At 42.6% G+C, this 22,544-nt stretch overlaps 2 protein-coding genes across 3 annotated transcripts in view; one reads left to right on the top strand and one right to left on the bottom strand.

Moving 5' to 3' along the window:
* The window catches only part of nup37 (nucleoporin 37), a 39,395-nt gene extending 38,675 nt beyond the window's left edge, over positions 1-720 (bottom strand). For both annotated transcript variants that reach the window (XM_069192811.1, XM_069192810.1), the window contains exon 1: positions 567-720. The gene's annotated coding sequence lies outside the window, so the exon portion shown is untranslated. The remainder of the gene's footprint in view (positions 1-566) is intronic.
* Positions 721-775: 55 nt separating this feature from the next.
* On the top strand, positions 776-22,540 carry parpbp (PARP1 binding protein). Its single transcript, XM_015351830.2, has 11 exons — positions 776-864; positions 1,306-1,460; positions 2,412-2,645; positions 3,300-3,410; positions 4,615-4,785; positions 5,243-5,397; positions 14,137-14,314; positions 14,839-15,020; positions 15,417-15,498; positions 20,402-20,573; positions 21,744-22,540. Exons 2-11 carry the CDS (start codon positions 1,311-1,313, stop codon positions 22,106-22,108), a joined length of 1,800 nt encoding a protein of 599 aa, XP_015207316.2. The 5' UTR covers positions 776-864; positions 1,306-1,310; the 3' UTR covers positions 22,109-22,540.
* The last annotated feature ends 4 nt before the right edge of the window (positions 22,541-22,544 follow it).

Genomic DNA, 22,544 nt, shown 5'->3' with positions numbered 1-22,544 from the left:
AGGGGAAAAAAAACTAAGCACGTTTGTAAGGGAGCAATATGTTTCCAGTCTTTACTGCATGCAGCTTACGAAGGGAAACTGGTTGATAAAGACTCGAAACCCGGCGCAGTCAAACTGAACTCCATATGCTCGAAGCCTTAAGAAGAAAATTCGTTGAAACTTCACGGGATGGTTTGACAGCACAGTGAGCAACGTGGTTGCTGCTCAGCCGAAATGTGCTCTGGGTGGAGACAAGAGGACTAAAACAGCGACAGCAGTCAGCAACGCACACAAATGAAGTTGTGCTCGACATGTGCTGCCCCGAGTGATAATACCTGCACCGATACAGAATGTGCTCTGATAAAACCCTGCAATCAACATGCTGGCATGCATCAACCGCCGGGTGTTTTCCTTAATATAAAAGTACAAATCAATTTCATTTCATTTGAACTTATTTCGTATGTTTTTGTTTTCTTAAAAGTCCTCACAATACTAAAAATATATATTGCCCTACACTGAAAATAAGTGAAGTGAAGTCACTCGTTCATATGATTACTTTTTCCACAACAGCTTAACAGCGTACCTACCAGGATATCGGAATGACACGGGTAAGGTCGCTAAATCCAACACGTTGGTGGTATTTCAGTGGTTTTTCGTGTTAAACTCAAGTTGTACCACCAGCTTGCACAACGCAGAAACAGAGAACCCGCGCGAGTCTGTTTTCTGCTTCCAGCAATCTGATTGGCTCCCCAGGATCATATCCGGGTGAAAGGTTGCCCCCTCTCATTGGCCAGTGTCTTGCTGTCAGGAGTTTTAAATTTTTTACATTTTCTGAAACAGCTTCCCTAGGGAGAGCATCACGGTTGTTGACACAGGGACTTGCAGGTACTTAAAAATATGTTAAAGCTGCCTTTAACGTGTATCTTAAGGTTATTTCCCCTTATACTTTAAGTAAGGTTTGAAGCGTTTGATCGTTTTGTTTGATACTGGCTTTGATGTTGCTTTTCTGAAGTTTGAAGTGTGAATGCGTTGTATTTCAAACGCATTGGTGTTGTTGTTAGTAATAATAACAACTTCTATTTATAAAGCGCCTCTCCAAACACGAGGACGCTGAAAACTGAAACACTTGTCTTATAAAATTGCGAGTACACAGACCCCCAATTAAAACCAATCTAGTTGGATTAGGTAGTGCTGGTTAGGCAACTCATAACTGTACGTCTTCGATCAGTCAAAGGAGCCATCACCACCAACCACCAACAGAAACATCGCTTTTATGTCGCATGTATGTGCTTATTGTTCACAAGTATCCCCCCGTTTGGTTTCTAGAAAAAATGGCGATTCTTCAACAAAATCTCAAGGTCCTGGTGAAAGCCTTCAGGAGAGACTGTTACCGGCTGCTCGGGTCCGAGAGGATAACGATATGCAATGCAGACGACATGTTCACGGCTTTGCAGCTGGTCATGGCCGAGGTGAACAAACAGGTGAGGTTTTGCACGACGAAGTAGTTCTCTAACCGTGAACATTAGGAGTTTCATTGAGTGCTAATCCACTCTGTGATCAGCTCTGACGTCATGTGCCTGTCCTCACACTGGCAGTCAACCTTCCATTCATAGAGAAAATAAAATGTAGACTAAATTCAAATCCAAATCTTGAATGTCTCCATATGAATCCAAATAAGTATGTTAGTGTTCACCCCTGATGCACCCTACTATACGTATCTGGACAAAAACCTACCAACACCAGGACTGGAGATTTAGGTGCTAAGAGTTTGCCTTCTGTACCCCAGTCATTCAGTGTGCCGTGCTCTTTTCCCATACTTGTTTTGTGTTTTTGACATCTTTTCTCAGTTTGTTTTTTGGTTTGTGCAGAGGACACCAGGTTGCAGGAAATTTAATCCTCTCCTCTTGAAAAAGTGTGTACGGCACATACTTGTAGTTATGCGCTGCCGAACCTATTAGTTTTAGTCAAGTCCTATTTGTGTTAGAAGACGCACTAGTTACGGTTTTAATTTCTGTGGTCTAAAATAATGTGGCCCTGCTCTTCAGAGGAATCTTTCCCTGGCTAGATGTACAGAGCCCTGTAATATCTGAGGAATGTGTAACTGGATTAGTACCTGCTGGGATTCCATGAGGAGCACATGACTTAACAGCTTTAATAGTTATTTTTATGTCAGCTTGGCTTTCTGTGCGGATGAGGGAACAGCATTGCAACACATTGATGAAAAACATTTGTGTATCCAGGAGGAAATCCCTTTTTTATGTGGACAAGATTTTCATAAGGTTATCATCATTCTGCTATGATAGGGGGGGGGGGACAGATAAATGGGCTTAATCAGTTCTATGCATGAAATGAAAGACATGAACCAGATAATACATTACATGAGATGAACATGAGTACTGGGTTCATATTATTCCCTTCTTGTTTCCATTTAGGAGAAAGGAGAATTTGCTGTTTCACTGAGTGAAGTCATTGTCACCTGGGCTTATTTACTTAAGGATAAACTGAACTTATTCCATGAAGGTTCACATGCTCCAGAGAATTACAACATCATACGGAAAAGCTATGACTCCTTCCTGAAGAGATCGAATACTGTAGACTTGATTGACATCTTTGGGATGGCTGAGCAGTTAAAAATAGAAAGCGATCCAGAAAATCGCCTTGCAGCTGTAAGTACCCCTGTTGGGAATCCTGCTTGCTACATATAAATGAGGAAATCTTCTGCAATGCTTTAGTGCAATGTGACCTCTGAGGCTCCTTTACTTTTTGAGGTGCTGTTTAAGTCATGGCTTATGTAGTGTTAAAACAATCACTCCCTTCATCCCCCAGAATACCTCCTTAACCTCTGTAAAATAAAACTGGTTCAGGGCTGACTTCTCTTCATCTCTAAATGTTTTGGAATTTAGAAATGTCATTTCTAAAAGTCCATTTTCTAAATGTCATTAATAAAAATTACATTCAGATTATGTTGTGAATTGATGGTAGGGTAGCACAGTGCTCAGCATTGGGGAGCTGACTTCAGTTTTTGATCTGGGGTGCTATTTGTGTGGAGTTTGTATGTTCTCTCATTTGCATGGGTTTCCTCCCACAGTCCTGAGATGTACTGGTAGGTTGATTGGCTTGTTGCATTAAGTAGGCATGTCTGTGAGGCCCTACAATAGACTGACGTCCCATCCAAGGTGTATCCTGCCATGCGCCTGTTACTTGCTGGGATGGGCCGTGGCTCCCCTGCGATCCTGAATTTTGACTGGCATCCAGATTTTCAGGTGGGATTGTACTAGGGGAATCTTGGCTGTTGGTGATTATTCTCTCCTTTGAAAAAGGTCCAGCTGTTTGAGTTTCTGTCAGGTAACTCTGAATACTGCGATCAGATTGACCTTGTCCCTCCAGTTCCATCGACTCCATCCAGCAGGCCCCGATGGACAAGTTCCCAGGTACACTTAGTGCTGTTTTGACTCCAGAAGACAGCCACTCTTCTTTTTCCGTTGTTCGTAATATTTTATTGTGATTATTGTATGTAGATGACACGATAGATAGTTGACATTTTAAATTCAAATCCTGTGGTCATCAGCAACAAACGTGCCTGCTTTTCATAGTGTTTGAATCAATAAAATTGAGATCCAAGCGTAATGTTTTTCTAAGTTTTCAAAAATGATATTGGACACCTGCTATAGGATCCACGCGTCAAGGAATTGGATACATATTAACGATTTGCTCAGCAAGCATCTGATATCGTGGTTCTGTACAATACATGGAGTACTTGTGCCTTAGTCTTATCTGCCTTGTTTGACGTAATAGATTTGAACTTTGGTTAGCCAAAGAACACAGTGTTCTCGACTGTGAAACCGTAAAACTGACAAGAACATAGGTCTTCAGAGGACTTTTTTCCGTCGTGTTCTGCTCTTCCTGTCCAGTGTTTTCAGTGGAAGCTCCCTCAGTAACGAGAAAGTTAAATCCTATTGCCCTGACTGATGAGAGCAAATGGATCTAGTTTAGCAGGATTTATAAAATGACATATGATTACAGCAAGAATATCCGTGTCCGTGGAGTAATTCTTAAGCTCTTATGATCTTAATTAGAAGTTACAAGCAATGGATGGGACAGCCTTTGCTTAAGTTTGTTAGTAGCTTTTGATGTGTGTGTGTTCTGTGTTCTCTGATATGATGGGGGGAGGTATTGGTTGCTTGGTGATTTATGAGTACGTTTTCAGACATCTAGGATGCATTGCAAACAATTTGTGGCTACAGTGTGCTCTTTCATTCTTGATTTTAAAACGAACAATTTTCTAAATGCACTGTGAATATGTAGATGGGCTTATTGAAAGAAATGTGCAGGGTCTTTGAACTGTAAAGTATTGGCTGCTTGGTTAACAGTAGAGGTTGGCAATGAACAATGTTATTTTAGATTGTTTTAAATTGGGTGGGGTGGCCTTCACCAGCTATAGTCTTCAAGGTGCCTTTTTTTATTTGATAACTGGAAAAACATTTTTCCTATCTCTAAGTGTCATTTGAACGGTTTTACTCTCTCTTCGGCCTTATTCCTAAAACAGCTGCTGCGTTATTGTTTTTGAAAACAGATGTTCTATCCGTTTTGTGCAGGCTGAACTTAACGTTTGTTTTGCATTTCTTTCCAATGCAGTTGCTGAAAGTGATGAAGAGGCTAATCTGTGCATACTTAAACTTGCTGCTGAACTCCAAGAACGATCTGGCTGTGGCCCATGTGCTAAACATTCCTGACAGAGGCCTTGGAAGAGCTGCCTTCACCGATCTGAAGCATGCAGCACGCGACAAACAAACGTCTCTTTTCTTGGTAGGAGGCAAAAAGAGGACATTGTCTCTGGCAATAGGCTCGGGTGGGCGTTTACTGGTTACCTGTTCTCTCAAAAATGTGGGTTAACAGAGCAGAATTCAGAGGTTTTGTCAGCAATACCATACCATACCATACATCCTTGCGGTATGGACAGTCTTATAAATGATCTACTGAGATACTGTATGTGAAAATGCTTTAGCCTAATTAATACTTTTTTACTGAATTTGCTTAGCTTTCTATCAAACAGCATTCGGGTCCTCTCTGATTTCAAATGTCCTGCATCTTGGATATGATTTTAATCTCTTTGATCTCAGACAGGTCTTCTTTTGGTCACTTCTTAAAACTAACTAGAAAAGGCAGCTGCATTGAAAGGGGCTGACTCTCTTTTTGCAGACTTCAAATAGTAAGGATTAGTCAAAATTGGAGGAACTTTGCTTTAACTCATGTTTTATTTTAGGCTGCAACGTCCTTCGTCAGAGCCATACAGCTGGGTGGAAAAAGCTATGCTCCTTCAGAAACTGACCCACTGAGAAAACACTTAAAAGGCCTCTCAAGCTTTGTGCATTTCATGGATAATCTCGAAGAGCTGCTTGGAGAAATTCCTGACCCTTGGTGAGTGTTCATGGTCTCTTCCGCATGTATGTCCTTACATGCTTGCCATTTGCGAGTTCTGTCTCAACCATCCGTTTTCAACTCCAAAAATGGAGCATTTGTGATTCGTCAATCCTAATTCAACATCCATTGCAAATCGATCAAGGTGTTCCGTTGTGAAGGTTTTAAATTCCTTTTTTTTAATCAGATCAAGTGCTATTTTTGAAGATTTAATGGCGTGGCAGGGTTTTCAAGGTCAAGCTTCACTTTACTGTCACTCTACACTCGTACAACGTACAAGAGTGCACAATACACCTGAACAATCAGAATAACGTCACAGAAGAACACACACGGGGGAGAGGCGAGTGGCAGACAATTAGCAGCAGTTGAGACAGTATAGGTATATTAATAAGAATAAAATAATGTAATGAGGAGATAAATGAATCCATGGGTATTTACAGTAGTAATGTGCAAATAAGCATTTTGAAATACAGGGGTGGTGTGGGGGGGGAGCAGGAGACAAGTGTAACACAACACATAGACGTAACACAACAGTGCAAACATGACAGGCGTGCAGTCAGTGAGAAGGTAGTGATAGTACAGCAGTGGGTGGGTGGTCAGTCCATGTGCCGTCTGGAATTCAGTAATCTGACAGTCTGCGGAGGAAAAGCTGTTCCTGAGCCTGGTGGTGCTGGCTCGCGGGCTGAGCTACCGTCTTCCGGAAGGCAGGGGTGTAAAGGGGCTGTGAAAAGGGTGAGAGGGGTCTTTGGTGATGGTGCACGCTCTCCTGGCACACCGCGTGTTGTAAGTGCACTGGACTGAGCTGTCCTCACCACACGCTGCAGAGCTGCCCGGTCAGTTCCCATACCATACCAGAAGGTGATGCAGCATGTCAGGACGGTCTCGATGGCGCACCTACTGTATAGAAGCTGTTGAGGATGGGGGGTGGAAGTCCAGCTCTTTTCAGTCTCCTCAAGAAGTGGAGGTGCTGTTGTGCCTTTTTAACTAAGTGAAATGTATTGTTGGTCCAAGAGAGGTCTCCGGTGATGTGCACTCCTAGAAACCTGAAGCGGTGCACTAACTCCGCCGGTGAACCATCGATGCACAGGGGAGTGTGGACGGCCCGAGTCCTCCTGAGGTCAACGATCATCTCCTTGGTCTTGTTGACACTGAGAGACAGATTGTTGGCCTTACACCAGGCTGCAAGCCACTCCACTTCATCCCTGTAGGCTGATTCATCACCGTTAGTGATGAGGCCCACAACTGTGGTGTCATCAGCATACTTGATGATATGATTACTGCTGTATTAGGGAATACCATCGTTTTCATCAAATGATAATGCTCCTGCACTGGCTAGTGAAAACTACCTCTTGGCACTAGCCTTCCATTTCCTTATTTCTTACAGCATGTATATCATTCCGGTCTCTTTCTCCTTTTGATCTCTTCCTTGCACTGGGACTCTGATGTTTGGTAGGTGTCTGAGGCTAAATGAGAGGCACCAAGCAGCAGCTGCCGGTCTGGAAACAGATCGGACCACTTAGATTGGCACAGGCTTATAGGTGATGCCCTGGTTTCGTCTCGGATTGCACCCTGCCCTGCTGTGGCATGTGCTATTTTGTGCCATGTTGATGGTAGCATGGAAAGGGCACGGCTCTGTACCTCTTTGTATTCCCCGTGGCAAAAGGGTTTTATTTTAATTCCGTGTGGCTCTGTGTGATGAATGGGAAACTGCAGTCACAGTTTGTCAGTGATCTAGAAACAGTCCTTGTTCTTGGAGACTGTTGGGTGCAACATCTCTGCGATACCGCCATCATCATCATCATCATCATTGTGATGATGGGCCGGGCAGGAGTGTCCTGTCGCTGCGGAGCTCGACTTGTGGTGACTGATGGCTGCCTGAGTGCGCTGAGATAGCCCTGGAACCTCACTGCCCAGCTTTCCAGTCGACTCATAGTCACGCGACAGCAGCTAGGACGACAGATGACAGGTTCGTGTCGGAGCGCTCTTGCAAGATCAGCGCCCAGTGGTCATGCCAGGCACGCCTTTGTGGCATGAGCTGTGGGGTCTAGGGCTGTGATACCAGTGAACTGGCACTGTGCAAGAAATGTGGCTGAATCCCAGAAGACTGCACCTACAACCTGGTGCAAAGCACGTGTTCCAGCTTGTATTGCGTCCACACACACCGCTAGCCTGTGGCCTTCGTGGGAGACTCCTCTTCCTGAATTTATCAGCCGAATGAGCTCGCGTTTCATGTCAGTTCTACGAGATGTCGGTGCGCTTACGGTCCTACAAAAGATCAGGAAAAATATTTCCTTGGTGACTTTGTGAAATGTTGCAGTTATAAGCGATGCGTTTCTTGTAATGCTCAGTATACCATTTATAGGTCCTCTCCTTCGTGAGTGAGTACCTTAAAACAAATATAAAAGAGAAGAGTGCAATTTTGCTTTTTTTCTTTGTAATTCTGATGGGGGGGGGGGATATAAATAACTGAGTCTTGCATCTACATGAGGACAGTGAATGTACAAAGCATAGTTTCATTTTCAGTGTACTTTGTATATATTGGCTGTATTGCAATTCAGAAAGGCTGAAGGGATTACACTGGTGTCTGGATGCACAGCCTACAGAAACATATAGCAAGGGTTGCGTGCGAAATAAGGTATGATGTAATGGGATGAGAGCTCTGGACCTCCCTTGTGCTTGGCCTGTTGGTGCCTCTCAATCCAAGAAGCCTTCCAGACTCTACTATCCCTGTGCTCAGCTGCCTTACCCTTCAGTTCAAGTGGAAGTATGGGAGGGCCCAGTTTCATGAGCATGTTAGAACCTGAAGTTATTGGCGCATCTTGTTCTAAAATAGAGAAACCGCACAAGATCAACTTCAAAAGTCATGACGTCGTGTTTGTGGTGGTTTGGTTCTGTACCATTTAAGTCAGGACAGCTGAAAGCTATGAAATATTTAGGTTGTCCTATTGGAGAATCCTGTATCATCTGCTGGTAGCAGAGTTTGGTAAAAAAGGATAAATGAATTGCAGATAGACTATAAATCTATCACTATAAATCTCTTTAAAACAGACAACAGGGAGGGGGGTGGTGTTGAAAATATAATACATTTAAAATGTGAATTTTCAGCTTGGTTGAACCCACCTAGAGGAAACTAATGCTTATGGGATAACTTCTTTTTAGTGAGACTGAAGCAGAGAGATTGAATCCACCCCATCAAGACTGATAGTACTCTTGTTTAGTAGTTTCTTCGTGTTTCTAAAGATGGTTTGATTCCATTTTTGAAAAAAAATAATAATTTCCAGAGGCATGTTTAGCTTAAACGGTTTCTCTTGAAGCTGTAAACAGGACGTTTGTTTGAGGAACTGATACTTCAAGTCTTTTTTTTTTATTCATGGGTTAAAAATAAATACAAATGACCTTATATGCAGTCCACTTTGCCTTTGAGTACTGAAGTGTACCCTTGTAATAAACTGTTTATGATCAGTCTTCATACCATTTGCTTCCACTCCATAATAGCTATAGAATTACATTTGCCTTAAACATGCTGCCTTGAAAAGTCTTTCTCTGGATATTGGACAAACTAGGGAAAGTGCTGACCTTAATATAATAACAGAATACTGACGTATTCTTCCTGTTCTTGGAATGTGAGCTGGGTCTGTTTTATATTTTAGCAGTCTTTTGAATTTAATCCATGACCGTGGCTTTTTTCTTCCTAATTCTTAGTGGAAAAAAAGATATGTGTGTGTGTGTGTGGGGTGGGAGTTTCAGTAAGAAGGCTGCACACTCTGTACATTAACGCTGGGACTGTCATTTATTGCAGGAGGCTGAGATCTGACAGTTGACAACAGTCAAGTCAAGTCTAGACGGGGAGAGGTTATTAATGATAGGAAGTGGAGCCAGCATGTATGGAATTATCTTTAAACAGAACCTGTTTTTTTTAAAACTGAATTCATCATTAACTATAAAAAAGTAAGTCAAATGATTGCTGTACTGATTAGCTCTGACTGCTGCCCTATAGCCATTGAATATGTCAGGTGTTTATTTAGCCCCCTATGATGCGGTTTTGCGGATACTAATTAGTCCTAGATTTGTTTAAATTAATATTAGGATGTCCAGGATTAGTGATAAGTAAGGTCTGGGGATAATGTTTCTGGGATAAGTCTTTTACCCAAAACAAAATATTGAAGACGGGCTGCCTCGTTTAAATCTGAGACAAAAAAGTCCAGCAGATTGGAGCTTGTTTTAGTATTTTGAACAAACAGTAGTTTACAGTCATTTTAAAACATTTACCTCTTCTCAGAAACAGAAGCTTCACCAAAATTCTGCGCTCGGAATTAGAATTAACTGTGCTCACGATTTTTTTAGAGCTCTTGCAGTATGAATGTGTGGAACAAGATACCTGTAATTGAAATTATGGAAACTTCTATGGCCAAAGAAAATCAATGTTTTCTCTGTCAATTCTTAGAAATGATTTTTTTTTAGTTTTTCAGAGAAGTAGAATGGCAAAATGTGTGGAATAATTATTGTATAATTCTGAACTAGTGTCTTGCGTTTTCTTTTGTCAAGTTGTAACACTTCCAGTAGAAGACCTGGGTTCAAGTCAGTGCATCACAAAGGCCTTCTCTGGCTAGCCTGTCATTAATGTGATTGCATCACAACGCAAAAATGCCGCCCTTGGAAATGTGTAATTAGAGTCTGGTCTGGCTGCTTTTATATACATTCATCTCCCTTTTTTTTAAACAAAATGCCTATTTTGAAAAAAATGTATTTCTTAAATATAATTTTCAAAGAATGTTCTTTTAAAGATGTTTCTTTTAAACATGTAAACAAGATAATTTTAGCATAACCAAAATATGCTGTTACTGGGGGGGTGTTCAAGCTCGCAGAGCTCTTTCTAAAGCCCGAAGACCACTTCACATTGATTGCATTAAAAAAAGACCGTGAAACTTGCAAATGTAAGTTGATTTTTTTTTTTTTAACATTGAGGCTTCGTGTTATGCTAACATCTGTTTTCCCTGGTGGTAGTGGTATTTTTTTCTATCATTCTAATATAGTACAAGCCAAGAGCTGGTCACCATCCTCACTTAGTTTTTAACTCTTTCACCGAACAGGCTTTGTCTAAGTTGTAAAAAATGAGCCACGACTTCTTAGAATTATTGTTTCTGTCTGTGGGAAGTACAGCATCCTAGTGTCCCAGGTGTGTTTCTGAACAGCTATGCCAGAATTACAAATGAATCCATTTTCAATCTAATTTTTAACAGCTTTTAAAATGATTTTTAGCTCTACCACCAAGCAGGGCTTCTTTGTAAGATTCTGTCTGGTATTATTCTTTACATTGGTGCTTTTATCCAAGGTAGTTTGATGCATTGTACAGTACACATTTACACTGTTGATACAGCTTTTTACTGAAGCAGCCTGAGAGAAGTACTTGACTCAGGCATACAACATCAGAGACTCACTAGAGTACTGAATCTGCAGTCTTCCAGCTCTGAGTCCATAGCCCGGGATGAGAGGTGTTATTTCATGGTGTGTTGGTCTATACTGTCCATTTATTGTGCCCAATGGGAATCGTTTTTCTTTGGCATCATCTGTGTTCTGTTTTAGGTATGATTCACTTTATGCTGTTATAGCTATGTAGGTTTTCAGGTCTAGAAATGGGTATGCCATTTATTAACCAAGGTGTAGTAAGTACGATTTGCCGGAGTTAATGAATGTTCAGTAACCTTAGAGGAATTGATGACGGGAGTATGATAACAGAACAATTCAATTTTCGTTAATTAGGTTTAGTTAATGATCATGATTCAAATGCTGGGTCCCTGTAATTGTAGGCGTGGCTAAGGTGCCTTTTCAAATGCAATGTGCTCTGTGTTTGTGTTTGGCGGTATGCAGTCCACTTGGATGCATCAATGTCATTGAGTTTACAAAGGGCAGATCGTTTAGACACATTCCTCTTTTTTTGGCACCTTCCCAGCTTCTAGTAGCCTTAACTGATGGCTTGAAGCTTCTGTAGAGACTTGCATTTGTGAGAATTTTGCCTTCCTGAAGCATTTGTCTTGTGTGGTATTGGCCTCTAGTTCATCTCCTTTAAGTTGAATGCATATCTTTTAGATCGTAGGTTGTATTGTAGTGTTTCTGGGAGCATTGGCACCTACTTTTATAGATAAGTTGTTTGAGGGGAACACAAACTGGTTTCATCCCACGGTGGTCATTCTGCACCAGCTGACACAAAGCACAGCAGATTGGAAGGGGGGCAAAAAATGACTAAGAATTGAATGGGAGCTTTAGGGCGGTCAGATTGTACAAACCAGGGCTGGAGAATAGCCAGGAAACCAAGATTACCACCCTTAATCTTACAAAACCGTGTCTTGGGATCTTTAATGAGCAAGTCGATGGGCCCTTGGCTTAACATCTCATCTGAAGGACAGAATCTCTTACAGCCCAGTTACCATACCTCAGCAGTGGTCTGGAAGTTCTGGTCCAGTGGTAAGAGGACCACTTTCACCTTTTGCAGCAGATATCTGCAGTCCTCAGATAGCAAGCTGTTTAGTTGTCCTCGGAGGTCTCCCGTCCCAGAACTGACCAGGCTCAGCCTGGTTTACGTCCTCAGATCTAATGAGCATGGGGTTCGGGTTAGTGAGCCTGCTGTGTATTTGCTTGTTACGTTCATTATGTCTCACCTACCTGCTCTTTGATTTCAAAGTCCAAGCGTGTTCACTGCTCTGCGCTGCAAAAGGAACTCGTGAGCAATTAAAAATGTAAGGTATGGTAGTTGAAATGGTTCCATTTCTTTCCATTCTTTACTTAAGTAGCTTAAACAGGATGCCCAAGCAGTGGAGCAGTGTAATTCCTCTGTGTGTCAAGGAATACTTCTTGTACCAGAGGGGATTTTGGAGGCAGTGTCCATTGCTGACATCCGATCCATCATTCAGATCATAGTCCAGCCGTGCCCAGGGCTGCACCAAAGAGGCGTCCGTCCTGCTCCGTTACATGTTAGCCAGTTATTTTGCACCATAGCCAATGTGGTGGACATGGATCAGTGATGCACGCCTCCAGTCCCAGAGCTGTCGCACTGTCTGTGGAGTCTTGTTCTTTAAAACGTGCGCACTAGGAATGACTGCGCTATTCATCAGTGAAACTGAACGGATTTAACTCTTAAAAGAATTTCAGCTGTGGATTTAAAGAGACCTAAAAACCAGTGGGATGCTGGCCCTCTAAGGCTTAATTGTTAACATTTTGATTTGGACAGTTGAGAGTGCCCTTTAGTACATTTTCTCCCCTCATCTGAGGAATCATGCATCAAAAACAATTGATTTCGCCCCACCTTTTTTTTACCAGCCCATTGCCTTTTAATTGTGAGAGCTCCTGTGGCCTTCAGTAACTTATGAGGTTTTGGCAGTGCCCGCGACATTAGCACATTTTCACTTTTCTGATTTCCTTTAAGGTTTAGAAAAGTAGGCTAATGGATTAAAGCTGAGAGAAGCTTATCCATACTAAGTGTTTCTGAGGCTAGCATCTTACTGCCAAGTATTTCAAGGCAGCATTTGCATGAATCGGTTCACTTATCGTTAAAAAGGCTGCCTAACATTTGTCACTGCATTTCCATTACTCGCAAATATACAGTATGTGCCTTTAATTATTTTGTCTTTAATTTCCGTTTCCCACACTCCTCATATGAATGGGGCTGGAAGACCATGGTGGAGTTCAGAGGTCCGGGTGCGAGTTGTGGAAGAATTCGTAGAGGATAATTCCACTCTGAGGCAGGGAGGGGGAGTGATGTTTTGGCTGTGGAGCCGCCTTCAGGTATGAGGGAAAAAAAGCTACAGACGGACCTGGAGAAGGACCCACAGCCAAGATGTTTTCCTCCTCTTTCCAGCTTGGAACTGAAATTCCTTTTATCCCTAGGATCACACAGCACTATCTCTCTCTCTGGCTTAAGGCAGCAATGTGCCGCAGAGGGAAACCTCCGCAGAAGAGTGGAACGAATCCCAGTAAAGGGCCTGATAAAGGAGGCTTAAGGCTGTGAAGGGCAGCACTTAGTGGAGCAGAGACTTCCAGCTCTCCATGTACCTGGCGACTCCCTGCCCAGCAGCTTTTAGAGCTGCTGTAACTTTTAAATCCTGAATCCCTGAAGACCGTTACTATTTTTTTTATCTCATGGGTTAATGTTTAATCTATACATCCGTTGGTATAAAAATCTGAAGACTCTTGAGCCCTCGGAGTGCAAAGTTTGTTTGCTTGAGCAAATTGCTTGCTTAATTGTTGAATAATGTAAAAGGATTCCCCCTCTTTCTAAAAAAAAAAAAAAAAAAAAGATGTTTCGGGGTGTCACTGGTGTCCAGGACCAGTCCTGGAAAGCCTGAGCTGTAGAGGGTTCATGTGGGAAGCAGTGATAGGTGAAGTGACCTTTTTAAAGCAAAGGGATCGACTGAAGGGATGCTGAAACTGGGCTTTCATGCTGCAGCTTGGTTTCCCCTGTTAATACAACTCACAGACACGGGACACAGACAGCTTCAGCAAGTGCTCGAGGGTGACCTACTGTATGCTGGTTAATTGAGAGTCTTAAAGTAGTTCCATTGCTTCCCAAAACAAAACATCTGGCTTCACCACATTCTGTCAGCTGAAGTGTGTCTTGAGCAAAGCCGCGACATCAAAGCCGCGCCGCCGTGGCCCTCCGGCGGGCGCGGGGAAGCTCTGTGAATGGCGCGCATTGTTCTGCGGGAGCGCAGAGGGGCGACGCTGCCAAGAGCTGCTTTTCTCCAGCCTGGCAGGGGGTCGGATCCTGTCCGCCATCGAGGCCGGCCTGCTGAGAGGCGGGAGCAGCGGGGACCTGGTGGGCCGAGCGGCGCGGGAGGCCCTGCAGGAGCTCCAGCGGCGGATCGGCGCCGGCCCGCGGGGGGAGGCCACCGACGCAGGCGCCGCGGGCATCAGCCCAGCACGGGTACGGGCCTCGTTCACGCCAGGCCGAGATCCTCTATTCAGCCTGCACGGCGCAGGCTGGAGGAGACATCCTTCTCTCACTGCACCTGTTAACGTTCCTTCATCTCCTTTTTAAAAGCCTGCTGCTTCAATATACTGTTTCTCATTGCCAGCCCAAGAATACAGCTCTATTACACCACGTACTGGAGCAAGGGGTGATTGTATTGGGCATGATATCTGTAACATTTTACTTCAATATGTTTTGACATCTCCAGTTCCCTTCACCTCCACTAATGACCATCTCCCCCTAACCTCTGGGTTAGCAATTTGGGCGTTAAGTGAGGCTGATCACAATGAAAAAGCAGGGGCCCCGATGTTGATCTTACCTGGAGAGAGCCAGAGAAGGCAGAGCCACTGCAATGCTTTTACTGATCTCTTTGTGTTGTGGCTTTGTCAACATGAAATCCATTTCTTTGAGCCCCTATGAAATTTGCAGCGACGGAGGAAGCGCACGTCGGTACTAACGGCCCCGTCTGGTTTTTTCAGCCCCGAGCTTATGCGATAAACCACGCCACAGCCTACAGCGGCAGAGACACTGTGAAAGTGCTGCTTGCGCTGTTGGACGAGGACGCTCTACGTGCCCCGAGCAGGAACAAAGCTCAGCTATTTCTCGGAGATGAGGGAGTCCTGGGTGGAGATGAAGGGGCCTGTGTCCTACAGCTCTTTAGGTATGGTCACTCCTGAAATATGCAGTATGTGAACGTGTCTGGTGCAGCCAAAGGTCTTCAACTACGTTTTCATTATATATGCATGTCTGTTGAATATTGTTATTCTAGCTGTGTGGGGGTAGTGGTTAGGGCTCTGGGCTCATAATTGGGAGGTTGTGGGTTCAAATCCCAGGTGGGGCACAGGTTTTGTGCCCTAGAGCGCAGTACGTCACCCTGGCTGCTCCAGTGAAAAAGCCCAACTGTATCAAGAAATGCAAATGTAGCCCGATTTGGATGAAAGCGTCTGTCAAGCGAATGATATTGTTTCCTGTGTTAGATCTAATTGAATTGCCAAGAATGTGAAATGGTTTTGTCGACAGACCGTTTATGCCGAATTTCCTCCTGTTTTTGTTCAAGGTCCCCCGAACCTTCAACTGGATCATCTCCAAAGCCACTTAGACACCGGGTTCGGGATCGTGGAAATAAAACACAACCACAGGTACCAGTTATTTTGTTTTCTTTTAAAATCAGAATTCAAAATTGTGAGGGTAACTCCCATTGTCAACATGTACACCCCCTTAATGATCTTTTCTCCTAGAAGAATAAACATCTCATATTTCAAGAACTTTTATTTCTTCTTTCACCTATTAATTTTCTTTATAATCTCTGGATATACTTTTGCTGTACTTTCATGTCTTTTAAAGAAGAAAAGACAGGTATGTCAAAACAGTTTTTCATTGAATGGGATTTTTCTGAAGGTGTAAAGTCAGTCCAAGTAGCTGAACTGGCTTGCACATCAGACATCATAGCCAACTTACTGCTAAGTAATGTTTTATTGTCAAGTTGTAAAAGACTTTAAACAAATAAAACCTGGATCTAAAACTGCCACTATTCATTAAAGCTAGGCTGCTTTTTGTTACAAGAAGTAAAAATACTGTTTCCTAGAATTGTCCAAAAATATGCTAAATGCATTTTATAAAATAACTTCTTGATTACAGCTTTATTTGATTGTACTAACAGATGTTAATGTAGCTATCCACTTGCTTGGTATTTTACTGTGAAAACAGCTTCAATGCAATGTAATAGTCCCAGAGCTATTCAAAGTTTCCTGAATTTGTTTGAGTTTAAACTTTCTGGTTCAATTAAACTTTGAAGACATTTGTATCACTCCATTTGCTCAAATAACAGTGGAAACTTAAACTGCTGTTGTTTCCTCTTATCTGCTAAATGATCCCATCAGCCATTTCAGTGGGTTTCTGCATGCATGCTTGACCATACCTTACATTGACCTAAAATTGCATCTCGGAGTAATATACTGCCTTCTCTCTTGGCCTTAGTGTTTGCTTTGTTTGAGGTGCAGTAACTGTAATTCTGCATAGTTACCATCTTAAGAGCTATGTGTTGGGTTACATTGGGATGGTGTAGTCCTTCTGTTGTGCAAAAAGACAGGTTAGTTCGGAGTAACAGCAGGTGTCTTTGTTGCTAACGTTCTTTGAACAGGGATCTTTTTTTATGCCCATCAGTAATCCCCTGAGTTAAATTCAACTGCTAATTGAAAGCATCTGCTTTTCCTGGAATTAGATCATTTGACATCGGGTGAAGTGCTCACAGTAACAGTATATACAATGCTCTTCTATACACAAGATGAAGTGGAATGCACTTTATTGATATTTCTATAATCTGTATTTTGCTGTAATTCATCAGCACTGCACTAATAAAGTAAAATGCATATGCAAAAACTGTACAGATTAGAAGTTTTTTCTTCAAACGAAATTTATTGCACGAGTTCCTGCAATGAACCCCATCGTTCAGACATATTAAATTGCAGCACAAGTTTAGGGATGTTGTTTTAGGTGCTGTTTGTTTTTAGAAATGTTTTTGAGAATCTCCTCTCAGGCTTTGATCTCATTGTTTTGAATCCAGTGTGCTCTGTGAAGCATGTTTTGAGTTGTCCATTCCTGCCATGGCTGACAGGTTTAAAGAGAAACCCTAGTATCCGTAATCCAGCCAGGGCTGAGATCAAAAGTAGAATAAAGCACAAAAATCTAAGTGCTTGAGAACTGGGATTCGCAAACGCCCTAAAGATTAGTACATTAAGTTTTTCTTTGGCTAACTTTTCTGCATGGAAGTCTGCAAAGATACTTCTTGATTATTTTACTTTGGCGGGAGCTGAACATTTTGAAGGTGGAAGCATTTCTCTGTACTGATTTTGCACATCCCTGTGTTTTACAGATGCTTGCAGTCGGCTTAATACTGATCTCTCAGCTGTAGCAGCTTCCCAGTGTTTCTGTGTTCTGAAAGCTATTCGGACTCGCTTTCTTAGTCCACCTGCTCCTAACAAAAGGTCTTGTTGCAGTTGCAATGAGACAAGAGTGTGCTTGAGCCTCAAGAGCCTAGAGCCAGGGTGATGTGCCTGCTATATCAATGAAGCAGTAGACAGGTTCAAGCATTCATACATGTTTTGTAGAAAACATGGGCGAACAAGTGTTGACCCTCAAGCGTGACATCCGCAACGATGTTGAAAAGGGATGTTTAAGTCATTTTCTTGACCAGTTTATTTTAAATCAATGAGCTTAATACTCTTAAATTGTGCTCATTTTGTTAAGTGTCCATTGAGAAACGCATCTGGTTCATCTTGATACAGTTTTACACAAAATCCTAATATGGACATGGAAAATCAGGGGTAGCTTCATAAAACTGTGTTTGGTAGATGAGTACTGAAGGGCTGGTGTCGGCAGGTTTCATTTCAGCGTAGTGCTTAACGATTCAATAACAACCAATTACTGGCCCAAGCGAAGCAGTTTTGCAGCTTTCCCAGCCTCTCAAGGAGCTGCCCTTGGAATTGGAATTGCCCATCCCTCACACTACATCACAATGGATCCTGGGGGCTTTGCCCATTAAGCATTTGTATAATGTTATTTGCAGAACAAAGCAGTATCCTGCAAAGTTCCTTTTCCTAGGCTGTTTGAAATGTGTGATATTGCCCATTACATTTAATGGCACGTTTATTAAATAAAGATGCTGCTTGCTTTAGAAGCGTGAACAAGCACGCTCGATGAAGGAAACGTAACCAGAAACCATGCTATTGGCTTCCATGCCTGGCTAGCTTGTCCCACACTCCCACTACCCTTTAAAGAAAGAAGTGCCTCCTGTTCTCACTGGTAAATGCAGTTTCCAAATATATTCCCCTGGTTTGTGACTTTATCAGTGGCCTTCAGGATTTTGAATACTTGCATCAGATCGTAGTCTTTTCTGTTCAAGTATAAATAGATTGGTTTCTTCAGCCTTTTACTAGTGCATTATAAAATTACTGGCATATCCCTTGATTTAAATTAAAGATGCACCTGACGTTTCAGCATAGACACCTAAGTCTGGAGCTTTGCCTATGAGGTTCTGATTTTCAAGCAACTTATTTTTCCAAAGCACTGCTTGTTTGAGTTTAATTTAAAGGCACAGTTGAGTGGTGTGTCTGCGTGTGTGTCTGCGTGTGTGTCTGCGTGTGTGTCTGCGTGTGTGTCTGCGTGTGTGTCTGCGTGTCTTTATCTGGACGCTGAGAAACAGGATTGAGTTGGCCTTAAATGACAGGAACTAATGTGTACATTCAGGATTGCGTCACTATTGAGATTAAAATTAGTGAAGAAAGTCCATGCGCCTTAAACATGCTGCTAATCAGCTGTTCACTATTCCTGCCAAAGATTCGACCACGTGAACAGCAGAACATGGTTCTGATTTGTTCATAAATGTCCTTTGTTTGCATTTTATATGAGCCAATGCAGGAAAGCCATATCTTTTTTTATTTTGTAGAAAAAAACAAACCAACAGCAGAATAAACATTCAAATTTACAATAACCTACTGTAATTTATGAATGATTTTCATTATATCTCTTGTTAAAGTGCTGAGTCCGGTCTAAAAGAGGAATGTGGATTAATGTTGCTGTCCTGCATTTTACTGTAATTAAAAAAAAAATTAAGGTTATTTTTAGATAACTTTGCACACCTGCATTACTGACCGGACAATGTGTTAGAGGAGGAGCTGTCCTTCAGTTTAGACATTAAACCCATTTCCTTGGTCATTACAAAGCTGAGGAAGAGTTGGAGTTTTAACCCTGGAGTCCTGGCTCAATTGCACCCTGAACTTAGACAGTCAGGCCTCTCTAAAGTTCCCCTTTAATTCAGCTGGTGGAGCGATTTCTCACTTTTTGATGTGATTTGGTGTACAGCGGGCTTGGTGGTGCAGAATGGCTGTTGTCACCCAGGCTGCTGCTCCTCTGGGGTAAATAAAGTGTCTCATGTAGGGGAGGGCCCACTTCAAGATGAAAAGGCAGTACAGTATACACGATGCAGTCAAGGAATGACCGTCTTGTAGTCGAATTTCAGATATCGCATACAATCAGAATCGTAAAAAATGTGTTTTACAAGGATAAAATCTTTGGTATAAATATTGGTTTAAATGCAGACTCGTACAACACCAAAGGAAAAGGCAGTTTTAAAGCTTAATTGTTCTACTTGGGGCAATAATGAATATTAAAAGGATGAATGCAGTAGTGTTCTAGTAGGCAGGTCATTTTCCTGACAATAGCGTCATTCTTGTCTGAGTTGTGGACAGCTGTGCTCGTCTTTGTTCATGTTCAGAGAGTCTGTGTGTTTGTACTGAATGACACAATATCTGCCAGTTTAACGTGCAAAATCACATATTCCCTATTCGGTCTGGATTATTGGGTCTTGGATGAAAGGAGCAGTGCAGGGTGAAACCCAGCCGAAGGTTAAGCACAACTTTCAAATTAGCCGCTCAACAGACTGAGATTGTCGGATGAGTGAGCCTCTCTCTGCCCCTTGCCCAAGTACCCACTACCTGCATCCCCATCTTTTTGCCCGTGTCAGCTGCGTGTTGAGTGACAGCCGAGAGAAGGCTTCACAGGCTCACTGACACTTCTTACTGCCCTTTTCATTACAGTGGGCATAAACGGAGTAGGGCATTACCTGTGAATGCAGAAGGAGAAGGTGCAGGCATCAGATTCATGTTAATTCAAGATTGTAAAAGTTTGTCATTACTGTTGTTTTTTTTATCAATCAGTGTTATTGTTCATTTATTTAAGACCAATGCATTAGTACTTTAATTATCTTATAAGGGAGGGTTCTTTGTCTTTTAGCCTTACCTGCCATATACTGCAGTACTTGATCTGTCGGTATGGGGTGGACTTGGTTAAATGTGAATTGTGCTGTTCGTGACAGTTCCCTGAACCAAACCCTCACAAATCTCAAGACCCTCATATATTATGTGGGAAGAAATGGAGGCCAAATTGGGTAAAAAAAAAAACATACAAATCAGAACCTTTCATGAATGATCAGTCACAAATGCTTTCAACTGCAGCTTAACACAGTTCTGTATATTTTTTTTACAGGTAATGGGAAATGCCATTAAATCTCAGTTTGCCTGCACATATAGAGACAGTGACCCGGATAGGGACAGAACCCTTCTGGTCCGCAGTCTTGATCTGGGACCCTCCTGCATTCACCCAGCAGCTCGACAGGCCAGCCCTCCTGGTGGCTCCTGTGACAAGCGACCTGCTGCAGGTCAGTAATGGAGTGGTTTGTCATTTCCCATAGAAGAAGAGAACGTGTTATTAGGTTTTAAATTCAGGTTCTCTGAATTTAAAGGCATTTGTGTTCCCTCCTTTGCTTGTCTAGAAGATCTGGACTCCACATGTAGGTTACTTAGATGATGCTGATCATCCCTCATAACAGTGTTATAAGCCCTCTTAATTGAGAGGGTTTCCTTTCTTAATAGACAATACCTTCAGGTGCACCCAATCTTGAGAGAGAGGTGACCTATAAGACCAACTGGACTGGGGTCCACCAGTACCAGGGTTGGGGGCCTTTGCCTTACAGCCCTGCTTAGGCCTGGCGCGTGCTGTGATGTGTGTGGCAGGTTCATGGTTCACCAAGGAATTCCTGTATCCCCAACCAGTGCCAGTTACAGCAACTTCTAATTGCTAACTTCCAACGGCCTGGATGGGTGAAATGGTCACTTCTCATTTGTGACCTTGCATATGATCTTATGCCTGGGATCCTGACCAGTGCCTGTGATGCTCAGACATTATTTTCCCCTTGGAATGGGGGAATCCGATGCCCTGAGGCACAGGCTGGATTTAAATCTGTCATCTCTAGGCTGGATTGGATTTATATGCAATCCATGTGGGAGTTTTTATTCCTACTAAGCTGCAGTTAGTCCCCCAGATGTTTATTTTTTTAGTAAGTCAGCATTTGATTTTCTCCCATTGTTCTCATTTGGGACCGGCAGTTGTTTTTTTTCTTTCCTTTGGAAGATTTCTTCTCTTTCTACATGCAAAGTCTTTTCAGTGTGGTATATTAATTGGCAGCACCCATTACACCATTGAAGGTTTAAGAATTTTTTTTAAGCCTGTTCTAATTCTTTGTACAATCCTTTTACACTTTTCTTTTTCTCAGTACACTTGTGTTTTCCCAAATGAAAGAACCAGTCTGTAAGTGATTTCATGTTTTGTAAACTGTTTTTTCCCTGCTATGTGAGAGTGAGTCCTACAGTGTCAATTTCACCGGGGAAAGACTGGAAAGGCATTATGTTAGATGTCAAAATGACGGATGTATGGTTTCAGGACTTTCAAATACATGTCATGCCTCTAAACCTGAAGGTGAACGTCAGCGATTTCCGGTTCCTTTCCTCGCATATTTATTTTTTCACTTTTTTTTTTCTGGAAACGACAGCGCATGAAGGAGTGACCGAGAGCACAGAAAGTGAAAACTTAATCAAGAGACCTGCCTTTGGCTCCACTTCTGGAAACACTCAGCAGAAAGGAAACCTGAGCAATAAGGGCAGAGGGATTGCGAACACTCAGCCAGGAAACAAGAGCTGCAAGAGGAAAGGGCTGGACGCGCCTCGTGAAAACGGGCCCTGCAGTCAGGAGAACCAGCCTCCTCCGAAGAGAGCTCCCGAGGCACCCAAAACCCCAGACAAGCCCTCTAGAAACCCGGGTGGCAGAGCCAGAGCACCAGGGAGAACCAGCAAAGCTGCTGCCAAGCGAAAGTTGATCGCAGGGCAGGGGAAGCTGACAAACTTCTTCAGATTGTAATATAACAGAGCCGGATGGCCGTTCAGAACCAAATGCCTCAGCCCCAGTGGACTGACGGGACCAACCCCAGACATCGCGATTGCTAATCTGTTTTCAAAGGGATAATGTTGTGCACCCTGATTCATATTCTCCCAGGTTGGTTACCGAACTTCTCATTAGGATTCAGGAGGGTTTAAATGCGCTGACTTCTTTTTCAGTTCACATTTCTGTCTCGGGTGGAATTAACCCAGAAATGAGTCCACATCATGACTTGGATTTGTATTTTGGGCTAGCATTGGCAAGCAAAATCTTTCCTTAGAGATGTCATATCCATCTGCTCTCTTTTTTTAACCTTCTCATTGTTTTTTTATGTATACTGCCTTTATGGTAGAAGGAGAAATGTAAATAAAAAGTGAAGGAAAACATACATATAAAACTCAGCTTCGTGCTCCAGTTT

This window comes from Lepisosteus oculatus, chromosome 7 (genome assembly GCF_040954835.1).
Source record: "Lepisosteus oculatus isolate fLepOcu1 chromosome 7, fLepOcu1.hap2, whole genome shotgun sequence".
NCBI classification, from domain to species: Eukaryota; Metazoa; Chordata; class Actinopteri; order Semionotiformes; family Lepisosteidae; genus Lepisosteus; species Lepisosteus oculatus.
Note: the sequence above shows the minus strand (reverse complement) of the source record. Positions and strands in the feature narration are given on the sequence as shown.